This window comes from Pan troglodytes, chromosome 13, assembly GCF_028858775.2.
Source record: "Pan troglodytes isolate AG18354 chromosome 13, NHGRI_mPanTro3-v2.0_pri, whole genome shotgun sequence".
NCBI classification, from domain to species: Eukaryota; Metazoa; Chordata; class Mammalia; order Primates; family Hominidae; genus Pan; species Pan troglodytes.
Genome location: NC_072411.2, coordinates 46,002,501 through 46,019,416, shown reverse-complemented (window position 1 = coordinate 46,019,416; position 16,916 = coordinate 46,002,501). Strand labels below are relative to the sequence as shown.

Below are 16,916 nucleotides of genomic sequence, written 5' to 3'. Positions count from 1 at the left end.
TACTATGGGCTGAAGGCACCAACTCTGTTTTTCCTCTGATTATATGTGGGAAGGAAAAAAAAAAGTCAAAAACTGCCTAAAAGAAAATGACTTCATAGGATTAGATGTAATTTCAGATGCAGACCCAGTCTCTTCTGTGTGATCTTGAAGGAATAGTTATATTTATATGACCACTTGGTTGAGAGGCTTAAGTAAGATTATGATCAGGTGCTTAACGTGGAATCTGGAATGTAACAGGAGCTCTATAAATGTAACTCGCTTTTCCTACACCTTCATTTATTCAACAAATATTTATAGAGGAGCTAATTTTATGCCACAGATAATGTGTTAGGATAGGCCACATTATGCTGCAGTAATGAAGACACTCCCCCACCCCAAATCTCTGTTGCTTAAACCCAACCCAACTATATTTCTCTCACCTACTCAAAGTCTGCTGCATGTTTAGGTGGCTTTACAGGGCAACTCTCCTCCATGTGGCAACCCAGACTGCATCACTCTTTAAAATTAATCCTCTTAACACAAGACGTCTTAAGGTCCACCACAGCAGAGAAAGATGTAGCCAGAACTGCTTTTAGATACTTTCGTCTGAAAGTAGCATACATCACTCCATTGGCCAGAAGTAGTCCAATGTCCTTACACTACTGGAAGAAGATGAAGATGGAGTCTTCCGTGTGCTCAGAAAGAGAGGATGAGTGGATATTGATGAACACAAGTATTATCTACCACTGCTTGGCTAGGTACTGGGTCCTTAGTAGTAAACAAAACAAGTAACATTTATCCTTTCCTGATGGAGCCCTCAGGCCAGAGTGACATGCTCCTGGGAACACTATAGCATTCATAAAGAACTAGTGTTCTGCCCAAGCAAGGGAAGAGACTAAGGAGATTGTATTCAATATGTATAAAGTTATGTGGAAAAATAGGAAAGGATAACAGTTCAGTGTAAGTGACAAGTATGGAGATCTTAGAAATCCTCAATAAATATTTACTGAATGAATGTTAAGTGACGAATAAGAAGAAATTTAGCTCTAAGAAACTAAACTGGAAAGGCAACAGAGAGAGAGAACAGATATAGGAATAAAAAACACATGGAAACAGTTTATGCTTTTCAAATGTTCTGAATAATATTTGGGAATAAAAGCTGTTCTTGCTGTATCTACTGCTTCCAGTAAGCTTGAAACATTTCTGCGCTGGTCTCTTCTGCCATAGTGGTGGTGCGGAGGAATGAATTCCCAGCCAGACTGTTTCATTCTTACCTACTCAAGAGTATGGAAATTTGTTGGGAAGCTTGGACCATGATTTATCTTCTGGAATATTTTGTGAAGACTTAAGTTGTCTTGATTGGCAGCTGTCAAATGTATAGGGATTATAGGAAAGAAGGAATTATGCTGCTGTAAATACTGAAAATGTTACAGGGCTAAGCAAAAAAATCTAGTAATTTTATGATAGAATATTAGTGATGGATAATTTCTTAAAAGCATTAAAATGATTTCTATAAAAATGTTTATTAAAGAAACAATAGAAAACATGCAAAAAAAAGAAAGAAAGAAAGAAAGAAAGAAACATAACAACCCCTAAAGATAATTTCCATTAACTTTCGGTATACCTATGCCAGACTTTCCTAGACATACACATTCATTTGTCTTAGAAAAACAGATTACACAGATCATGCCACTCTGTCATCTCTCTTTTACTTTACAGTATTTCTTGAATATTTTTCTACTTCAAGAAGTATATTTATGCAACATTTTTTTAATGGCTGCATGGTATTGCATCATATATGTGTGTCAAAATACATTTACTTATCATTCCATTAGGTCATTTACAGATGGTTGCCATTATAAACAATGCTGCTATGAACATACTCTAGCTGAATTTCTGTGCACATCTTTAATTATTTTATAGAATAACTTTCCTAAATTGCAATTACTTGGGTAAAAGTTATTTATATTTTAAGGCTTATTATTTACATTATCAAATTACCCTTTAAAAGATTGTTTCAATTTATATCCCTACCAGCAGTGGATGAGAATAAGAGTGTTTAGGAGCCCATAAATCTACAAATATGGTTGTAGCGAATTGGGCATACTACTGTACGTATGTTTAATATTGATAGCTGTTAGCAGAAAGGGGCACTCAGTATATTATCTTTAAATCCTACATTCTATGTATTTAATGCTTTATTCTAAAATCATATGTATGAGAGTTTCACATTAAATTTTCTAGAAAGGAATTTAAGACAAATTCGCATAGTATGCTAAATGGGTTCATTAATGTCATAGGCTCTGGGGTAAAATCTATGGATGATCCATTAGATAGCTAGAATGAGTTCTTTACTAAACAAAATATATTGAGCTCTGCCATTGAATATCATCCGTGCCTTGATATGTGGCTGTAGCCAAATATTTGTGTACATCTTTAATAATTGAATATTAGGCAATTTCTCATTTTTCTAAAAAGAAAACCCCAAATTTTTTCAACTAAATTGATTATATTAAAGTTTGCATGACATAGATGAAATAAACTTGTATATTTATAATATGTAATTTACTAATTTAGACATAAATAATACTTTAAAAGCATACTGTAAGTAATAATTTTTAGAAGTATTGCTCTTTTCCCACTCTTAAATTTCATGAAGGAGTTTTGGTCCAGTTCCCCCTTCCATGCATTCTTGAGTTCATAATGGTGGCACCTCTTCAGGCAGCTGGCCTGTTTTCACTACCTGTCATCTGGAATCGAGTTTAAGTAGCTTGGGGTGCAGGACTTTGTGAAACTGTGTATGATGGAAATCTTTTCCCCAACTATAAAAAAAGAAAAAAAAACCCCACTTACTACTTATCTCCAGTAACCACTTAACTGTTACTTTTTTGAGTGATCTTTAAAATACTTGTTTCAGCAACATCCAGCACTTAGAATTGTTAGGTCATGTCTCCTAAAATAATTACCAACTCAATATTAAATTCCTTTGCTTCTGTTTTTACCAGTCCCAGCAAGTGAATGATTGCTAAAACCATCCAAAACTCTCATCAGTTGTTTCAGGCTAATCCATGTTCCCTAAACAGTACTTTGTTTAAAATAAAATAATTGAGAGAGTGCCTGGTATTATGAGAGACTTTATAAGGACTTTAGTATAAAATGCCTCTTTTTCTGAGGGATAACTTTGGGAATGAAAAAATCTCACCTTACATTTGGCCATATATTACAGTTTAAACAAAAAGAGGGGATTCACACAAATCTCTTTTGTGTTCTTATGCAAAGTAACTATTGAATATGAAAGCTTTTGTCCACCTATAGGAAATAGCTAAAGAATACACAGGATTGTAATGCATTTATCTTGTATAAAAACACTGAGAATTGAGGTTTATAAAGCCTGCTGCTTTGAAAATATTCACATTGGAATCTTTTAAGAACTACAGCTCTACCCGATTAAACCTCCTCCCAACTCCAAACCTCATCTACTTTTACTTTAATACCAAAAATAAAAATTTAAAAAAAAAACCAGCCATATTTAAAATATAAGATCTCTTAGGTATCCATAGCCAAAATTTTGGAACTCAAAATGAAAAATTTAGAGAACTGAATGGCTAGATTTCCCTATGGTGATACAACCACTTTAAGATATATTATATTGTTTCCAATCTTTTCATCTAAGTATTTCCTAGAGAATCAGACTAAAAGAACATTGTATAGATTAGGTGGCAGCTGTTTGATTGATATGGTTGAAGATGGCATATGGCGTATTCTTTACTTTCAAACTGTTTTGAGTCTTTGTTCTTGCCCGTAGCAGTAGTACCTGTGAGAACTATCCAGAAACTTCCCAATGGTACATGTATGTAAAATACATCATCTTAAAAAGCAATGAACATTTCACCATTGCATTCTTTATTATTTGAACTAAATCAAACTGAGAGATATAGAACTTAAATGGCTATAGAACTCTAATTCTGTAAGATATTACAATTTCATAAGATTATAAATGCTGTTTTAAAATGTTAATTAGAAGATACATTTGTTTTAATTCATGATACTGAAAATATTGACTGAATTGTGAATTAACACATTTAGGGTTGCAGATGTCATTTTTCATGAGATTTCCTGAATGATGTAATTTTCATATTTCATATAGCAGTTTGATCAATTTACAGATTTATTTTACATAATTAGTAAATGAGAAATTCAATTGCTGATATATATTTTTCATAATGTAAAAAAGAAGCTAAAATTCTGAATTATAAATAAAAAACAAATATTTTGAAGACATCTGGTCCACATCTGTCTGAAATAAGATAATTTAAAACAGTGTAATTAAATGCAAGAAATACTGAAATATTCACACCTTAGGATGTTAAAAAAAACTCATTTCATTTTGATGTGATTTGTTTAATTGTAGAGTTTTTAAAAATGTTAGTGTCCTTTAGCCTCTCATTCTGTCATTTACAAAGAAGACTGACAAGCTAAACAAACAAAAAATAATCCATGTGTTCCAAAGCCTCTACTAAATGAAAGAATTATCTTTATTACTATTCTTTTATATGGGCATAACTCCACTCCTAAGTTAATACTCAGCGGACATAGACCCAGACCTACCTCCTTTTGATGTATTTATAATTCTCCATTCAATTATTTAAAATGAGAGATTAGTGAGAGGGTCTCTAATCTCCCTAAATTGTGCGTTCCTTGTGGGCACAAAGGAGCTCAGTAAATGTGAGAGGAAGGTATTCAGACCTATGGAAATGAAAAGCATCTTTGGTACATTCTCATGATCATTGGAGAGTCAGCCTTTGAAGATTGGTCTTTTCTTACATTAAAAAAAAAAAGTTTATTTTTAACCTTTGTTAAGTAGAAAATTAACCATTTTAGGGAAGAGTAAATACACTATACTTTCTGTAGTCCAGCCTTAAGATGTGAAAAGACAGATTTCTCCTTTAAGGCTGCAGAGCCTTAAAACTTCAATAGGACTAGGTTCTGATCATAAGAGACAAGTTTGTGGACATGAAAATATTGCTGATGCTATAGTGTGAAGTTATAGGAAGAAATCTCCACTTGGATACCAGAGGCTCCCCAACCAGCAGTAGACCATGAAAAAAATTGATACTGTAGGAAGTGAAACCACTTTTCCTAACACATGCCCTAAGGTAACACAAGTTATATTTTGTGTGTTTATTTCCAGGGAGCATGATAAAGATCCAGAAAGCTTTTTTAAGGTATTAATGCATCTTAAAGACTTAGGACTCAATTTCCACGTGTCTGTACTTGGAGAAACCTTCACAGATGTCCCAGGTACCTCTGTTGAATTTTCTAATGTGTATTTTTTTAGATGACATAAGCTCTACAACGTAAGTATTAATTTCCATGTTTCCCTTTGTTAGAATAATCAAGATGAGCACTGTTAACCAAAAGATTATACGATGGCATTAAAGTCTGATTCAATTAAAAAAATACTTAAGCATTCTTTGATTTAAGTTGAGAACGTGAAGGCATCTCTTTGATCAAATATAGTTTATACAGTGCATCTTGATGTAAATAAAATATATTGCTTTAGGCATCTTAACACTTAAGGAAAGTGGGAATTTGTAATTGGATATACAACCTCTCACCTCTGGGGTCACTGGTTTGAATCCTGCTCACATTGGTATTGGCTGAAATATATTACCATCTGTTAGGTGGCCTATGTAAAGCATTTTGGCATCTAACATGTAATGTGGAATGGACTATAGTCCATGTCATAGTTGTCATTGGTCCATGCCTTGTTTATTGAACTTGAGAAAGACAAAAATCGGAAGCTGATAGCAGCAGATCCTCTCTCTATTAATGCCACATGGAGCCTTTTCAAAGAGCCATTTCCTTCACCCTGCATCCTCACAGTTCACATTTGGGTCAGTAAAATGAGGATTCATAAGCACACAAGTTATACAAGTATTCATGTCTTTTAAGCTTTGGGTGTTCAGCATTATTTGAAAAATCAAATGTACAAGCAACAATATTTCAGAAATAACCTTTGCCATTGTGCATTATGACTCCTAAGGAACACCTAAAGTGTACTTTCACTTAGCAAGTGCTTCTTGATTCTAGTACAGTGTCAGGAACTACACCCAGCCTGCATCTCAGTAGCCTTGTCTCATATGGCTCATCTTCTGCCCTCTGCAGCTGTGGATACTGACCTTTTCCCAGTTCTCCTAAGACACCAGGCTTCTTGAGACCTTTGGACGTTTGCCTGTTTATTTCTATTTTATCCTTTTGATCTCAGCTCAGGGGCATTTTCTTTCGCTGTGAAGCTTTGTCATGATTTCTCAGCACCCCATACTTCATCTTCATGGTACTTACCTCAGTTTTTAATTTATCTATGTGTAAATTTTTTCATCTCTTTCACGTGTATGCACACAAGCACACATGGCCCATACACACTGGAATGTAAATGCTATGAGGACAGGTACTGTATCTGTCGTGTTCATCATTGTACCCCAAAGCCCATTGCAGTGCTTGACACAATGGTGGAGCTCAGTGAATATTTATTGGACAAATAAGTAAAAATAATGCAAACTCCCTGCTCTCAAGAAATTTATAATTTTTTTTTTGAGAAGGGAACACTTGTGTCTACACATAGGCAACAGAGGGTGAAACACAAGATAATATAATTATACATTATCTAAGTCACACAGGTGGTTTCGAGTGTTAATTGAAGGGCTGGTACTTGAATAGCCAGAAAAGAAGGATTAAGTTATTCCAAAAGGGGAAACAACATGGGCAAAGCACAAGAAGCCAACATTTTAGAAAATGTGATTAAATGAGAGAAAAACTTCAATGATGAGTGCTGTGAGGTCATTAAACAGAACAGGACATTCTACATGCAGACCTTAGTAAGTAAGTTGGTATGTGCATTACACAGGTAGGGTAGGGCCCAAATATGGAGGAGCTTGATAACCAAAGTAGATTGGGTAAAGGTAAAGAATAGGGAGCCTAGATCTTGAACAGGAAAGAAATATGATGAAACCTGTATTTTAGGAAGCTGTGTCTGGCAACAATATGTAGACAGAATCACAGTAAGACCCTCTGGTAGTAATCCCAGTGTGATCCTGTAAGGTGCTGGCAGAGAGATTAGTGAGAGGGCTGTATGAGAGGGATGTTCTCAAGGAAAGCACAGAAGAGAATTTGATAGATGGGTGGCTATACAGAAGGAAGGAAAGAAAAGATCAGCTCATTTGCAAAGCTCATAAGTTCAGTTTTGTTTGTACCAGCCTTGAGGTGTTTGTGGATGGATTGAGAAACGATGCTGGAGGAAATTCCCCCCATCAGAAGGCTTCTTAGCTGGTCTTACCACTGCGTACTTTCAGGCCACCACTACAAAGAAGACTCGGTTTTTACTCAAAAGCCTAAGTTCTGGGATTACATCTCTCCTCTCCCACACATTGACCTTGAGTTATTTAGAGCAATATGGAGGGTTGAAAATAGGGTGTGGAGCAGTTAGGGGTCCAAGTACTTAGTGCTCAGTAATTACAGGTGAGTAATTATTGCTCACTTTGGCTTCGCTTCCACACATACTTACTGAGCACTGTGGAGGGGGGATTCCACAGTGAACAGCACTCAGTTTCCCCCTCAGGGATCTCTGTCTAACTGGGATGCTGTGAAATACACAGAGAGTACTGTGGAAGCCCACAGGAAGGGATAGCATATTGTCTATACACGTGCTTCTGTTACTCCTAGTAGCAACAGAGATTTTTTTCTGCCTCAGCCACTGGTTCATCTCTACCATTTCAAATGTGAATTGAGTCTTCACGGCCATGGCACTTCATCTTGCACAGAGGAGGAGCCCAGGTGTGGAATGGATGAAAGAGCTGGTAGCTTTCCAGGTTGTGCCCTTAGAAGGCCGCTTTGCTGGTCTCTACAACAAAGGCTTCCTAACAGGCCATTCTGTATCACTTCAGCCATTATTGTCACCCCTCTAGTTTATGTAACAGGTTCTTAGATAGCACTTACTGTATTCCAGGTGTTCTACGCTGTTCATGAATATTAACTCTCTAATCCTTTATAACAATCCTGTTCAGTATTGCTACCTCCATTTTTTCCCAGGTGGAGAAACAAATAGGCCACTCAGCTAGGTAGTGCTTTAGCCACTGAGGTATACTGCTTTTTCATGTTCTTTTTTTCTGACCCAACAGTTTCTCTAACTTTAAACATTAATTTTTCCCCAGCTCACCATTCAGCATTCGTAATCTCTTATCTAGCGCTTCTACAAAAGCGCTTTGTCTGATGTCTCTTTGGGTACTACATTATCATTTCTGGCCAGGTGCAGTGGCTCACACCTGTAATCCCAGCACCTTGGGAGGCCGAGGTGGGTGGATCACCTGAGGTCAGGAGCTCAAGACCAGCCTGGCCAACATGGTGAAACCCCATCTCTACTGAAAATACAAAAATTAGCCAGGCATGGTAGTGCACGCGGGTAATCCCAGCAACTTGGGAGGCTGAGGCTGGAGAATCACTTGAACCTGGGAGGCACAGGTTGCAGTGAGCCAAGATCATGCCATTGCACTCCAGCCTGGACAACAGAGTGAGACTCTGTCTCAAAAAAAAAAAAAATTATATACTATGTGATACCTAGCCAGAAGAATTACTCTTAACGCTGTTAACATTTGTAGGGATATGGTTCTCTTGCAAATAATTGCAATTATTATTATGCTATTAATAACTTCCATTAATTGAAAGTGTGCTTCTTTCTTGGCCATTTGCCTAATTATTTTATGTAATGCTTATGATACTCCCATTGAGGGTAGGTATTACCCTATCCCATTTTATAGGTAGGGGAACAGACTCTGAAAGCTTAAGTCACTTTGATTACATTGCCTATAAGTGAGTCAAGCATTTCTCTTTCACATACAAGCCAGAAGGATTGGAAAACCAAGAAAGGCTTAATGTATCACTGCAGGACCATTGATTACTCTGTTTTCAGCTTTGTTTTCTTTCCCTCTCTACAGAACTCTTGGGAGGAAAGTGGCACACCACTGAGTGATGGCATTAGTGCCAAGTTTTACTGCCCTTTCTGATGAAGCAAACAATCATCACTAAATTTCTTTTGAAAACTATAACTCAGCAACTTTGTAGAGTCTCTATACTGTTGATTGTTTTCAAGCAAAAATTATGTTGTTACAAAGTTTTTGTAATCTTTTTCCTAAAAGTAGAATTAAGAGTGTCAGTTACAATTTATAGTGCTACAGTTTATAGATCTTTTCATCATCCCTTCATTTTACAGGAGATGAGAGATCTAGAATCAGTGACTTTCCCAAGGCCTCACTGCTGGGCGCAGTGGGTGAGATGGGCAGTAGCTAGTGGCAGTGTTTGGAGTAGAACCTGGGAGTCCGTTTTCCTCAGCCCTAGTCACTGCTACATTTTTTCAATAAATGTTTTTAAAATACGTTCTTTGTTCCAGGCACTGTTGAACATTTAGGATGCAATGGTGAATGAAGTAGACATGTTCTGTGACATTTGAAACTTATAGTCCCACTCCAGTGCTTTGTTCATCACTTAATAGAACATTCCTTAAAAATGATAGAACTGACATTTCTTGAGCACATAGCATGTGCTAGATGCTGTTCTCAGCCCTTTATGCATTGCCTTATGTAGTCTTCACAATAGCCCTGTGAATTGGCACTGTTGGAATTACCATTTACAGCTGAAAAAAGTAAGGCACAGGGAGGTTAAGTCACTCGCCTGAAACCACCCAGTCAGTCTACCTCAAAGGCAAGTGCTCAGCCTGTGCTCTACAGGGAAATTCACAGAATCATCCCTGTTTTACAGGTAAGAAAGCAGGAGTTGATAACGGTGAGAAATTCCTGGCCACTCATGTGAAATGAATAGGAAAAAAAAACAGTATATATAGGGTTCAGTACTACCTACAGTTTCAGGCATGCAATAGAGGTCTTGCAATTCATCCCCTGTGGATAAGGGACAACTATATCATTGCCTGTAATCTTCTTGCTGGAAACAACCCAGCTGGTATCTGAAGACGCATCTAGCAACTATGTCCTGGAAAGCACAGCAGATATGAAGTGGAGGTAGTCTCTGTAGAAATGGAGTTACTTATCACTTGCAGGTGACTTGGCATTTTGAAAAGCTTTTAGTGGTTTTCAACCAGAGATTCCCACCTCCACCTCCAGGGACATTTGGCAATGTCTGGAGACATTTTTGGCTCTCACAACTGTTGCGCAATGGGGTGGTGCTCCTGGCATCTAGTAGGTAGAGGCCAGAGGTGCTGCTAAACATTCTGTGGTATACCAGACAGCCCCCACGGCAAATAATTATCCAACCTAAAATGTCAATAGTGCCTAGATTGAGAAACTCTGATTTGTGGGAATTGAACTCAGCAAACCAGGCTTGGGACTGGGTCTCTTGAAGCTTTCTAAGTTAATTCATGTTCATCCATCTGTGCAATGAAAAGGAGGAGATGGGAAAGGGAAATAATAATAAAATCACCTGCCCTATCAACTTCAGTGAGTTGTAATGAGGATTTCAGCACAATTAGATAATTTGAGGGAAAGTGCTATCTAAACTACTACGCAGATTTTATTATAGGACTCATGGACTTGCCTCCAGAGTTTGTACATGGAATGAGTTTTTAATGCATTTTGGATCCATAGGAGACATGAATGATCCTGTACCTTAAAAGTTCATTTTGTTTTTATTCAGAAAATTGGAAAGGTCATTCTGCTACATAAAGCATCTGCATCAGACTCCATATTACAAATGAACCAAAAAGCCTAGAAGCTCCTCAATGCAAATATTTGAGTTTTGGCCAATTCTCATGATAAGGTCACATTGTTAGCCCTTGAGATTATTTTAAAAAAAAAAAAGAAGAACAAAATGCTTAAGATATCAAATAAGTGGAATGTGTTTGTGTACTTAATAATTTCCCACAAATGGTAATTCTAAACAAAATATTCTTTTCTGTGAACTGCCAAAGACTTAAACAAGCGTTCTTCTTTCCATGCTGCAGACATGGTGGGAAAAGGAGTTTTAGCTTTAGACATTAGGGCAGCCAGAAAGGTTACAAGGAAACCAAAAACCTGAACTACGGTTTTCGCAGACAGAAGTCTTTCTGTTTCACCTTTAATTTGAGGTTAAGAACAGTATATGGAAAGCTTCTGGTTAGTATCTGGTATGACAATGGTTATTACTATGATCTTGGCATATTTCTGGTTCTTGGCTCTGGAGTCAAATGTTGGATAATTATATAACATTTCCCTCCACTTCCATCTTCTCCTTCACTCAGCTCCCAGCTCCTGTCTCATTTTCATCAGAGCAGCTATACTAAGGGGGAAATACTAGAAAGGTTCTAGGACACAAATAACATACATCACACTAATATAAAGTTGTAAAATTTTGTCACAAGGAGAGCCTAGCAAAAGGAAAGCTACTAAAGTATTGATAAATGTTGAATTATAAGATTAGGCCAGGCACAGTGGCAGAGAGAGACCTTGTTGTCTCAAAAAAACAACAAAAGATAAATACATTGAGATGAAGTTAATGTACTAGTAAGATTGAATAAACTCATTTTTCTCCAGACCATACCATTCCCTAAACCTATTCCTTTTCCTTATAATTTTTTTATCATTATTCATTCCCTAACATATAATTACTTACTGAGTTCCTGTTATGGTCTAGCACCATGTAAAGTATTGTGGATACCAAGAGATGAAGACATGGTTCCTCCCCTCTGGAATCTTACTGGCTCATTAGAAAACAAAAATGTTTATATAATTACATTTTATTATATCACACTCTTGTTTATATTGTAACATTTTAATAATTTTGAATACATTATTTACAATGTTTATGGGCAAACCTTATAGCAGTCTAGTGATTTAACAAGTATTAACCTCCCCAAATTATAGCTGAGGAAATGATGCATATTAGCTCCATTTTAGTAGCATGCATTTGAAGTCGATTCTCAGTAGACAGAGCCATCTTCACATGATTCTTAGAAATGAACACATAGTTACTTTCCCGAGAATATGATTGAGAAAGTTAGTCTTCAAGAATCTGAAATTCAAACTGAAGGCTTCTGTCTCCCAGTCCTTTGCTGAAATAAAGAAAACAACAAAACATAATGGGAAAAGTAAGGAAGATTCAATTAAAGGTAGGCATATAAGCTCCTGACAGAAAAAGAATACATGCTAAATAGAAATGATGGTATCTCTTAAGATAATTTATGAATTTAACAAGACTCCAATTAGGGTGCCAGAATATTACTTTACATATCCTCACAAAGTGGTTCTAAAATCTGAACAAAATAAGTAAATGAAAGGGCAAACTAGCAAAGGAATCATGAAGGAAAACATGTCCTACCAAATTCAGAACATGTATGAAGTGAGAACTTTTCAAAGAGTACCATAGAGATTTAAAATATGAAAGTAAAAAAAAAAAACCTAGGCAGAAATGGAGAAGCAGAAATACAACTTGTATATACATTTAAGAGCCCACAAACTTATGATAACACAATTTACTAATACACTTATCCCAGCTCAAAAACAGAGTATTTTTTCTTAGTGAAATCAGTTAATTGAATAAAATAAATGTTTATATGATGAAACAACAAATTATACATTTATAAGTAAAGGTTTGCAATAGCATCAACACATTATTATAAGTACAGTAATCTACTGAATTCTTACTCTGCACCAAGCCAGGGCTAGGCTTTTACTCTGATATCTCATTTTGTATGACAACAATCCCCTTAATAAGTATGATTACTTTCCCCTATGTATAGGTGAGGACACTAAGGCTTTAGTTAAATAACTTGCCTGAGGTCACACAGCTAATAAACAAAAGAGGTGATAATATCAGAAGAAATAAATACTAAATCAAATTTTAGGGGGGAAAACTCTCTAATTTTACCAGTAATTAAGTACATGTAAATACAAAAAAAATTATGACCGAGCAGTTGCATTGAACAAAACAATAAAAGTAAAGACTTGTAACTAAGACTAGCCCACTTGTGGGGCAACATCTGCATGTATGGTGATGGTGATGTACATTATTTTTCCTGAACTATATTACTCTACCCTTTGTTTAACTCAGACATTTCACAGGAAATGTATCCCATGGAAATAATTCCAAGAAGGAAAAAAACAGATGACAAAAGTTGTTCTTGCCTCATTCTCTTCTCTACTGTCCCATAGTGAACAGGTAACTAAGATCCTATTCTTTCTTGATCCCATGCCTCCTTCTGATTCTGTTGGCTCTTTTCCAGTTCTTGCCCTTTTCTTCTGGGCCCTTGACTCCTACAAAGGCTTCAGATTAGTCTCCCAGACTCTGGATACCTTGACACTGAGTTCATCCACTTGCTATTATCAGTGTTCTTTCTAAACCTAGAACATCCAAGAAGATAATCATAATAGTATAACAATAATAAGTGTTTGTGTCAGATTTTCTGCAGGATGAACTTAATTTCCTTTATAGCGGGGGAGGTTCTTCAAAATCTCACCCTAGGCTAGTTCCTCATGAATTCCAGTTATCTTTGCCATTTCCTGAATACGGCTGTGCCCTTACCCACCTCTATGTCTTGTGTTATTTGTTGCTTAAATTCCTTTCTTCCTCCCCATGTAGACACAGTCAAACCCTTTCTCCACCTGGCAAAATCCCAACTCTATACCTTCCTCTTCTCTTTCCTTCCTATTGTTTCATGGCATCTATATTCATTCCATCAGTTGCAAAGCATGTATCACACTGCACCATAGTGATATATATATCACTTATCACTTGGCTGCCGTAATAGGGCCATGGTATAACTGACTGGAAGGCACTTTGTAGGTGAAGAGTAGAACTTTTGAAACAGCCCCACAGAAGAGGAGTCTGCAGCACTCCTGGTGGGAGTGCTATCCTGGCCCAGCTTTTATTGATACCCTAACAAGGATGAGGTTCCCATTCAGTACCTATGAAGCTATCTTTTCCTTTCTCAGGAAAGGCTTATTAACTGGGCTGATACCCTTCCCTCGCAAATGCTCAGAACATTCACCAGCTGCAAGTAACTGGTAACAACTCACTCTCATTCCTCAATGTGTCCTGTGAGAATCCATTTTTTTCTAGGATCACTCCCAGGCATGCCAGTCCCTGGGCTTAAAGTCTACTCCTGCAGCTTCTGTAAGTAGAATAATCTTTTCTACTGAAACCAGAAGATCCATTGCAACTCTTAAGGCAAGATCATTTATCCATCCTACCAGGGAAGACCATGAAGATAATGAGTTCTGGAATACAGCTCCCAAAACATCTCTCAAGAAATTGTTCTCAAAAATTATAAATATGAAAACATCACTGAGGGAAAATGCTCTGTCATTTTCATAAGCTGTCCTCAAAGTTTGAGAAATGTGTACTTGGGAAAGACACAGGAAAATAAATTAATTAATGGAAAAGATCGACATTACTAGACAAATAGGAAATTGGAAACCGACCTTAATTTTGAAAGCCTGTAAATGCATATGAGATTTAGGGTTGATGGGAGCTCTTAGGATGTAGTTGCTATACTTGGTTTTCAGTTCCTATAGTTGTATATGGTCATGATTTGGAGTGTGGTATGGTCAAAATAATATTTCCCAGTAAAAGACTATGGGGGAAGGCCTGCTTGTTTTAATATTCCTGTTTCCTGCAATGCCTATCAGAACAGGAGTCTCTGACAGAAAGCAGCACAACAGGGAATGAGTATGAATATCTGGATCCAACTAGTGAGTTTTTCCAGCTATATCTCTCCTTGGCTAAATTGTTACATTTGTGAAATGGAAACCATCAGATATATGCTGCCATGAAATGAACACTGTCCTGGAATTTATAAGGCTCAGGGTCTAGTTCCAGCTCTGCCATTGATTAGCCATGTCACCTCTTTCAGCCTTACTTTACTCATCTGTAAAATAAAGTCATTCCAAAGAAGATAGAACTAGAAGGGACCTTGGAGATGTCTCAGCTTTTAAAATGCAGACTTAAAATTCCCACCCCCAAGGGGATTTTACTTAGTGACACTTTCTGAAATGTGTATTATGAAACCCGTAAGCATAATAATTATACTTTTTCAATAGACTTTGTTTTCTACCTGTATTTTTTTTTCACTTTTATCATAGGTTCAGGGGGTTACATGTGCAGATTTGTTACAAAGGTATATTGAAAACACTTTTTATTCCTCACCATTCTGATGTCTACCTGTGCTGCCAACAGCAATTATTCCAGCTACCCTGGTGTGTGTTTTTTATCCTGTCATTGCCTCTCACTCGTTCTTCACCTTCAAGTATCCTATGGGAGCTTTTATTCTTTCTTGTTGAGTTTATCTTTAGGTCTTTGTGAGGCTGACTAAAAACACTCCTAAAGATGAGCCCATGTATCTCACCTTCTCTTCTGATCTTATCACATTAAGTACAGCCTCATTGTTCTGACTTTCCTGATATGGTTTCAGCTACCTTCCTAGCCTTACTTCAATCCTTAAACATTATATCCTGGACTGTAGCCTAGATTAGTCAGTGTTCCCTGAAGATGGCTCATATGTCACCACCCAGTGCCCCTCCCTCCTCCTTTATTTGTCAAAGCTCAACCCATCTTCCAAGGGTCATCTCACCCACTTTCCCAGGCCTCTCAAACACATGTACTACCTCCTTTCTTTGAATGTCCATGAGATTTTGTTTGCATTTTGCAGTGTACTTATCATACATACTTCAATAATAGAAGGCTCTTGAGAATAATGGCAGTTGTATCTGACACAACCTGATATGACCCAAAGATCCTAGTACAGCTGTGTTTTCAAACTTTTGACCATGATCCACATCAAGATATATATTTACATTGTGGCTCAGTATACCTATTAATGTAGAGATATTTATAATTGAAACAAGGCTTTTATAATACATATTCTTATTACATTTGATGCACTCTGATGTTTTCTTTTTCTGATTTAATTTCTTTTTATGCTGCTCTAAATTGATTTCACAACCATTAGCCACAATTGTAAAAAACACCATAATATAGCACACTGCACAAAGTAGGTATACTGTTGTACACATTTAATTAAATTGACTCGGCTTTTTCCAAAATCATTATAGAAATATTACTGATTTGTGAATATATAAAATATATCCATTTTGATATATTTATTTAGATTTTAACTTTACCAAAAAAATATTTTATAACCTCAAAGTATTGCTGCTTTGGTTTTAATTTTACATGATCTGAAAAAGCAAATGCAGTTCATTTTTATGTATTTTTAAAGTAAGAAGATGAAGATATTTAGCTGTACGATAATTATCACTGTAATGACAAAACTCCTGAGATTAATGTATTTGACATACCATAAAATTGCTGTTCATTGAATGCTGAGTATGTTCCACACATTGTGCTAGGTGCTTCATATACATTTCCTTTAACTCTGTGACATTCCTCCAGGATCAGATATTATCTCCACTTTATAAGAATGCCAAATCAAACTGTACAATTTTACTCAGTGAAAATTCTTAGCAATAAATTAAAATCAGGAATTCTGATTTGGTTTTATTATCTTTCTTCCCACAAAGTTCCTTGTAATTTAGCAAGTGTTTGTTTTTTTTTCCCACAGTACATTTTAACTGTGTTCAGTGCTTATAAAAAATGTCAGACTGATGGTGTTGAGAATGAAAGTTGTACCAACTGATGAGTTAAGTTTCTTGATGTTCATTTTATGAACTTCATTAATTGAAAAATATAACAAAATAATGCTTTACAGTTCATTTTATCATATCTTAAAAGGTACATTGATTCTAGAAAAATAGAACGTTTAGTGTCTAGCTAGATACTAAGGACATAGTTGGTGTTCAATAATTGCTTATTGATTGATTAAACTAGTAAAGGGATATTAACCCTAAATGTTGGATTTAGATGAGGAAACTACTACTTAAAGGGGAAAAAAGATTTCCCTT

The 16,916-nt window shown here is 36.3% G+C and overlaps 1 protein-coding gene across 50 annotated transcripts in view; it reads left to right on the top strand.

The window, feature by feature from the left end:
* The window catches only part of GTDC1 (glycosyltransferase like domain containing 1), a 386,422-nt gene that overhangs the window by 356,521 nt on the left and 12,985 nt on the right, over window positions 1–16,916 (top strand). For 45 of the 50 annotated variants that reach the window (XM_063790448.1, XM_063790474.1, XM_063790472.1 and 42 more), the window contains one exon: window positions 5,171–5,280. The exons of the other annotated variants lie outside the window; for them this stretch is intronic. In XM_063790448.1, coding sequence (XP_063646518.1) covers window positions 5,171–5,280 — 110 coding nt within the window. The remainder of the gene's footprint in view (window positions 1–5,170; window positions 5,281–16,916) is intronic. 50 annotated transcript variants of the gene reach the window in all.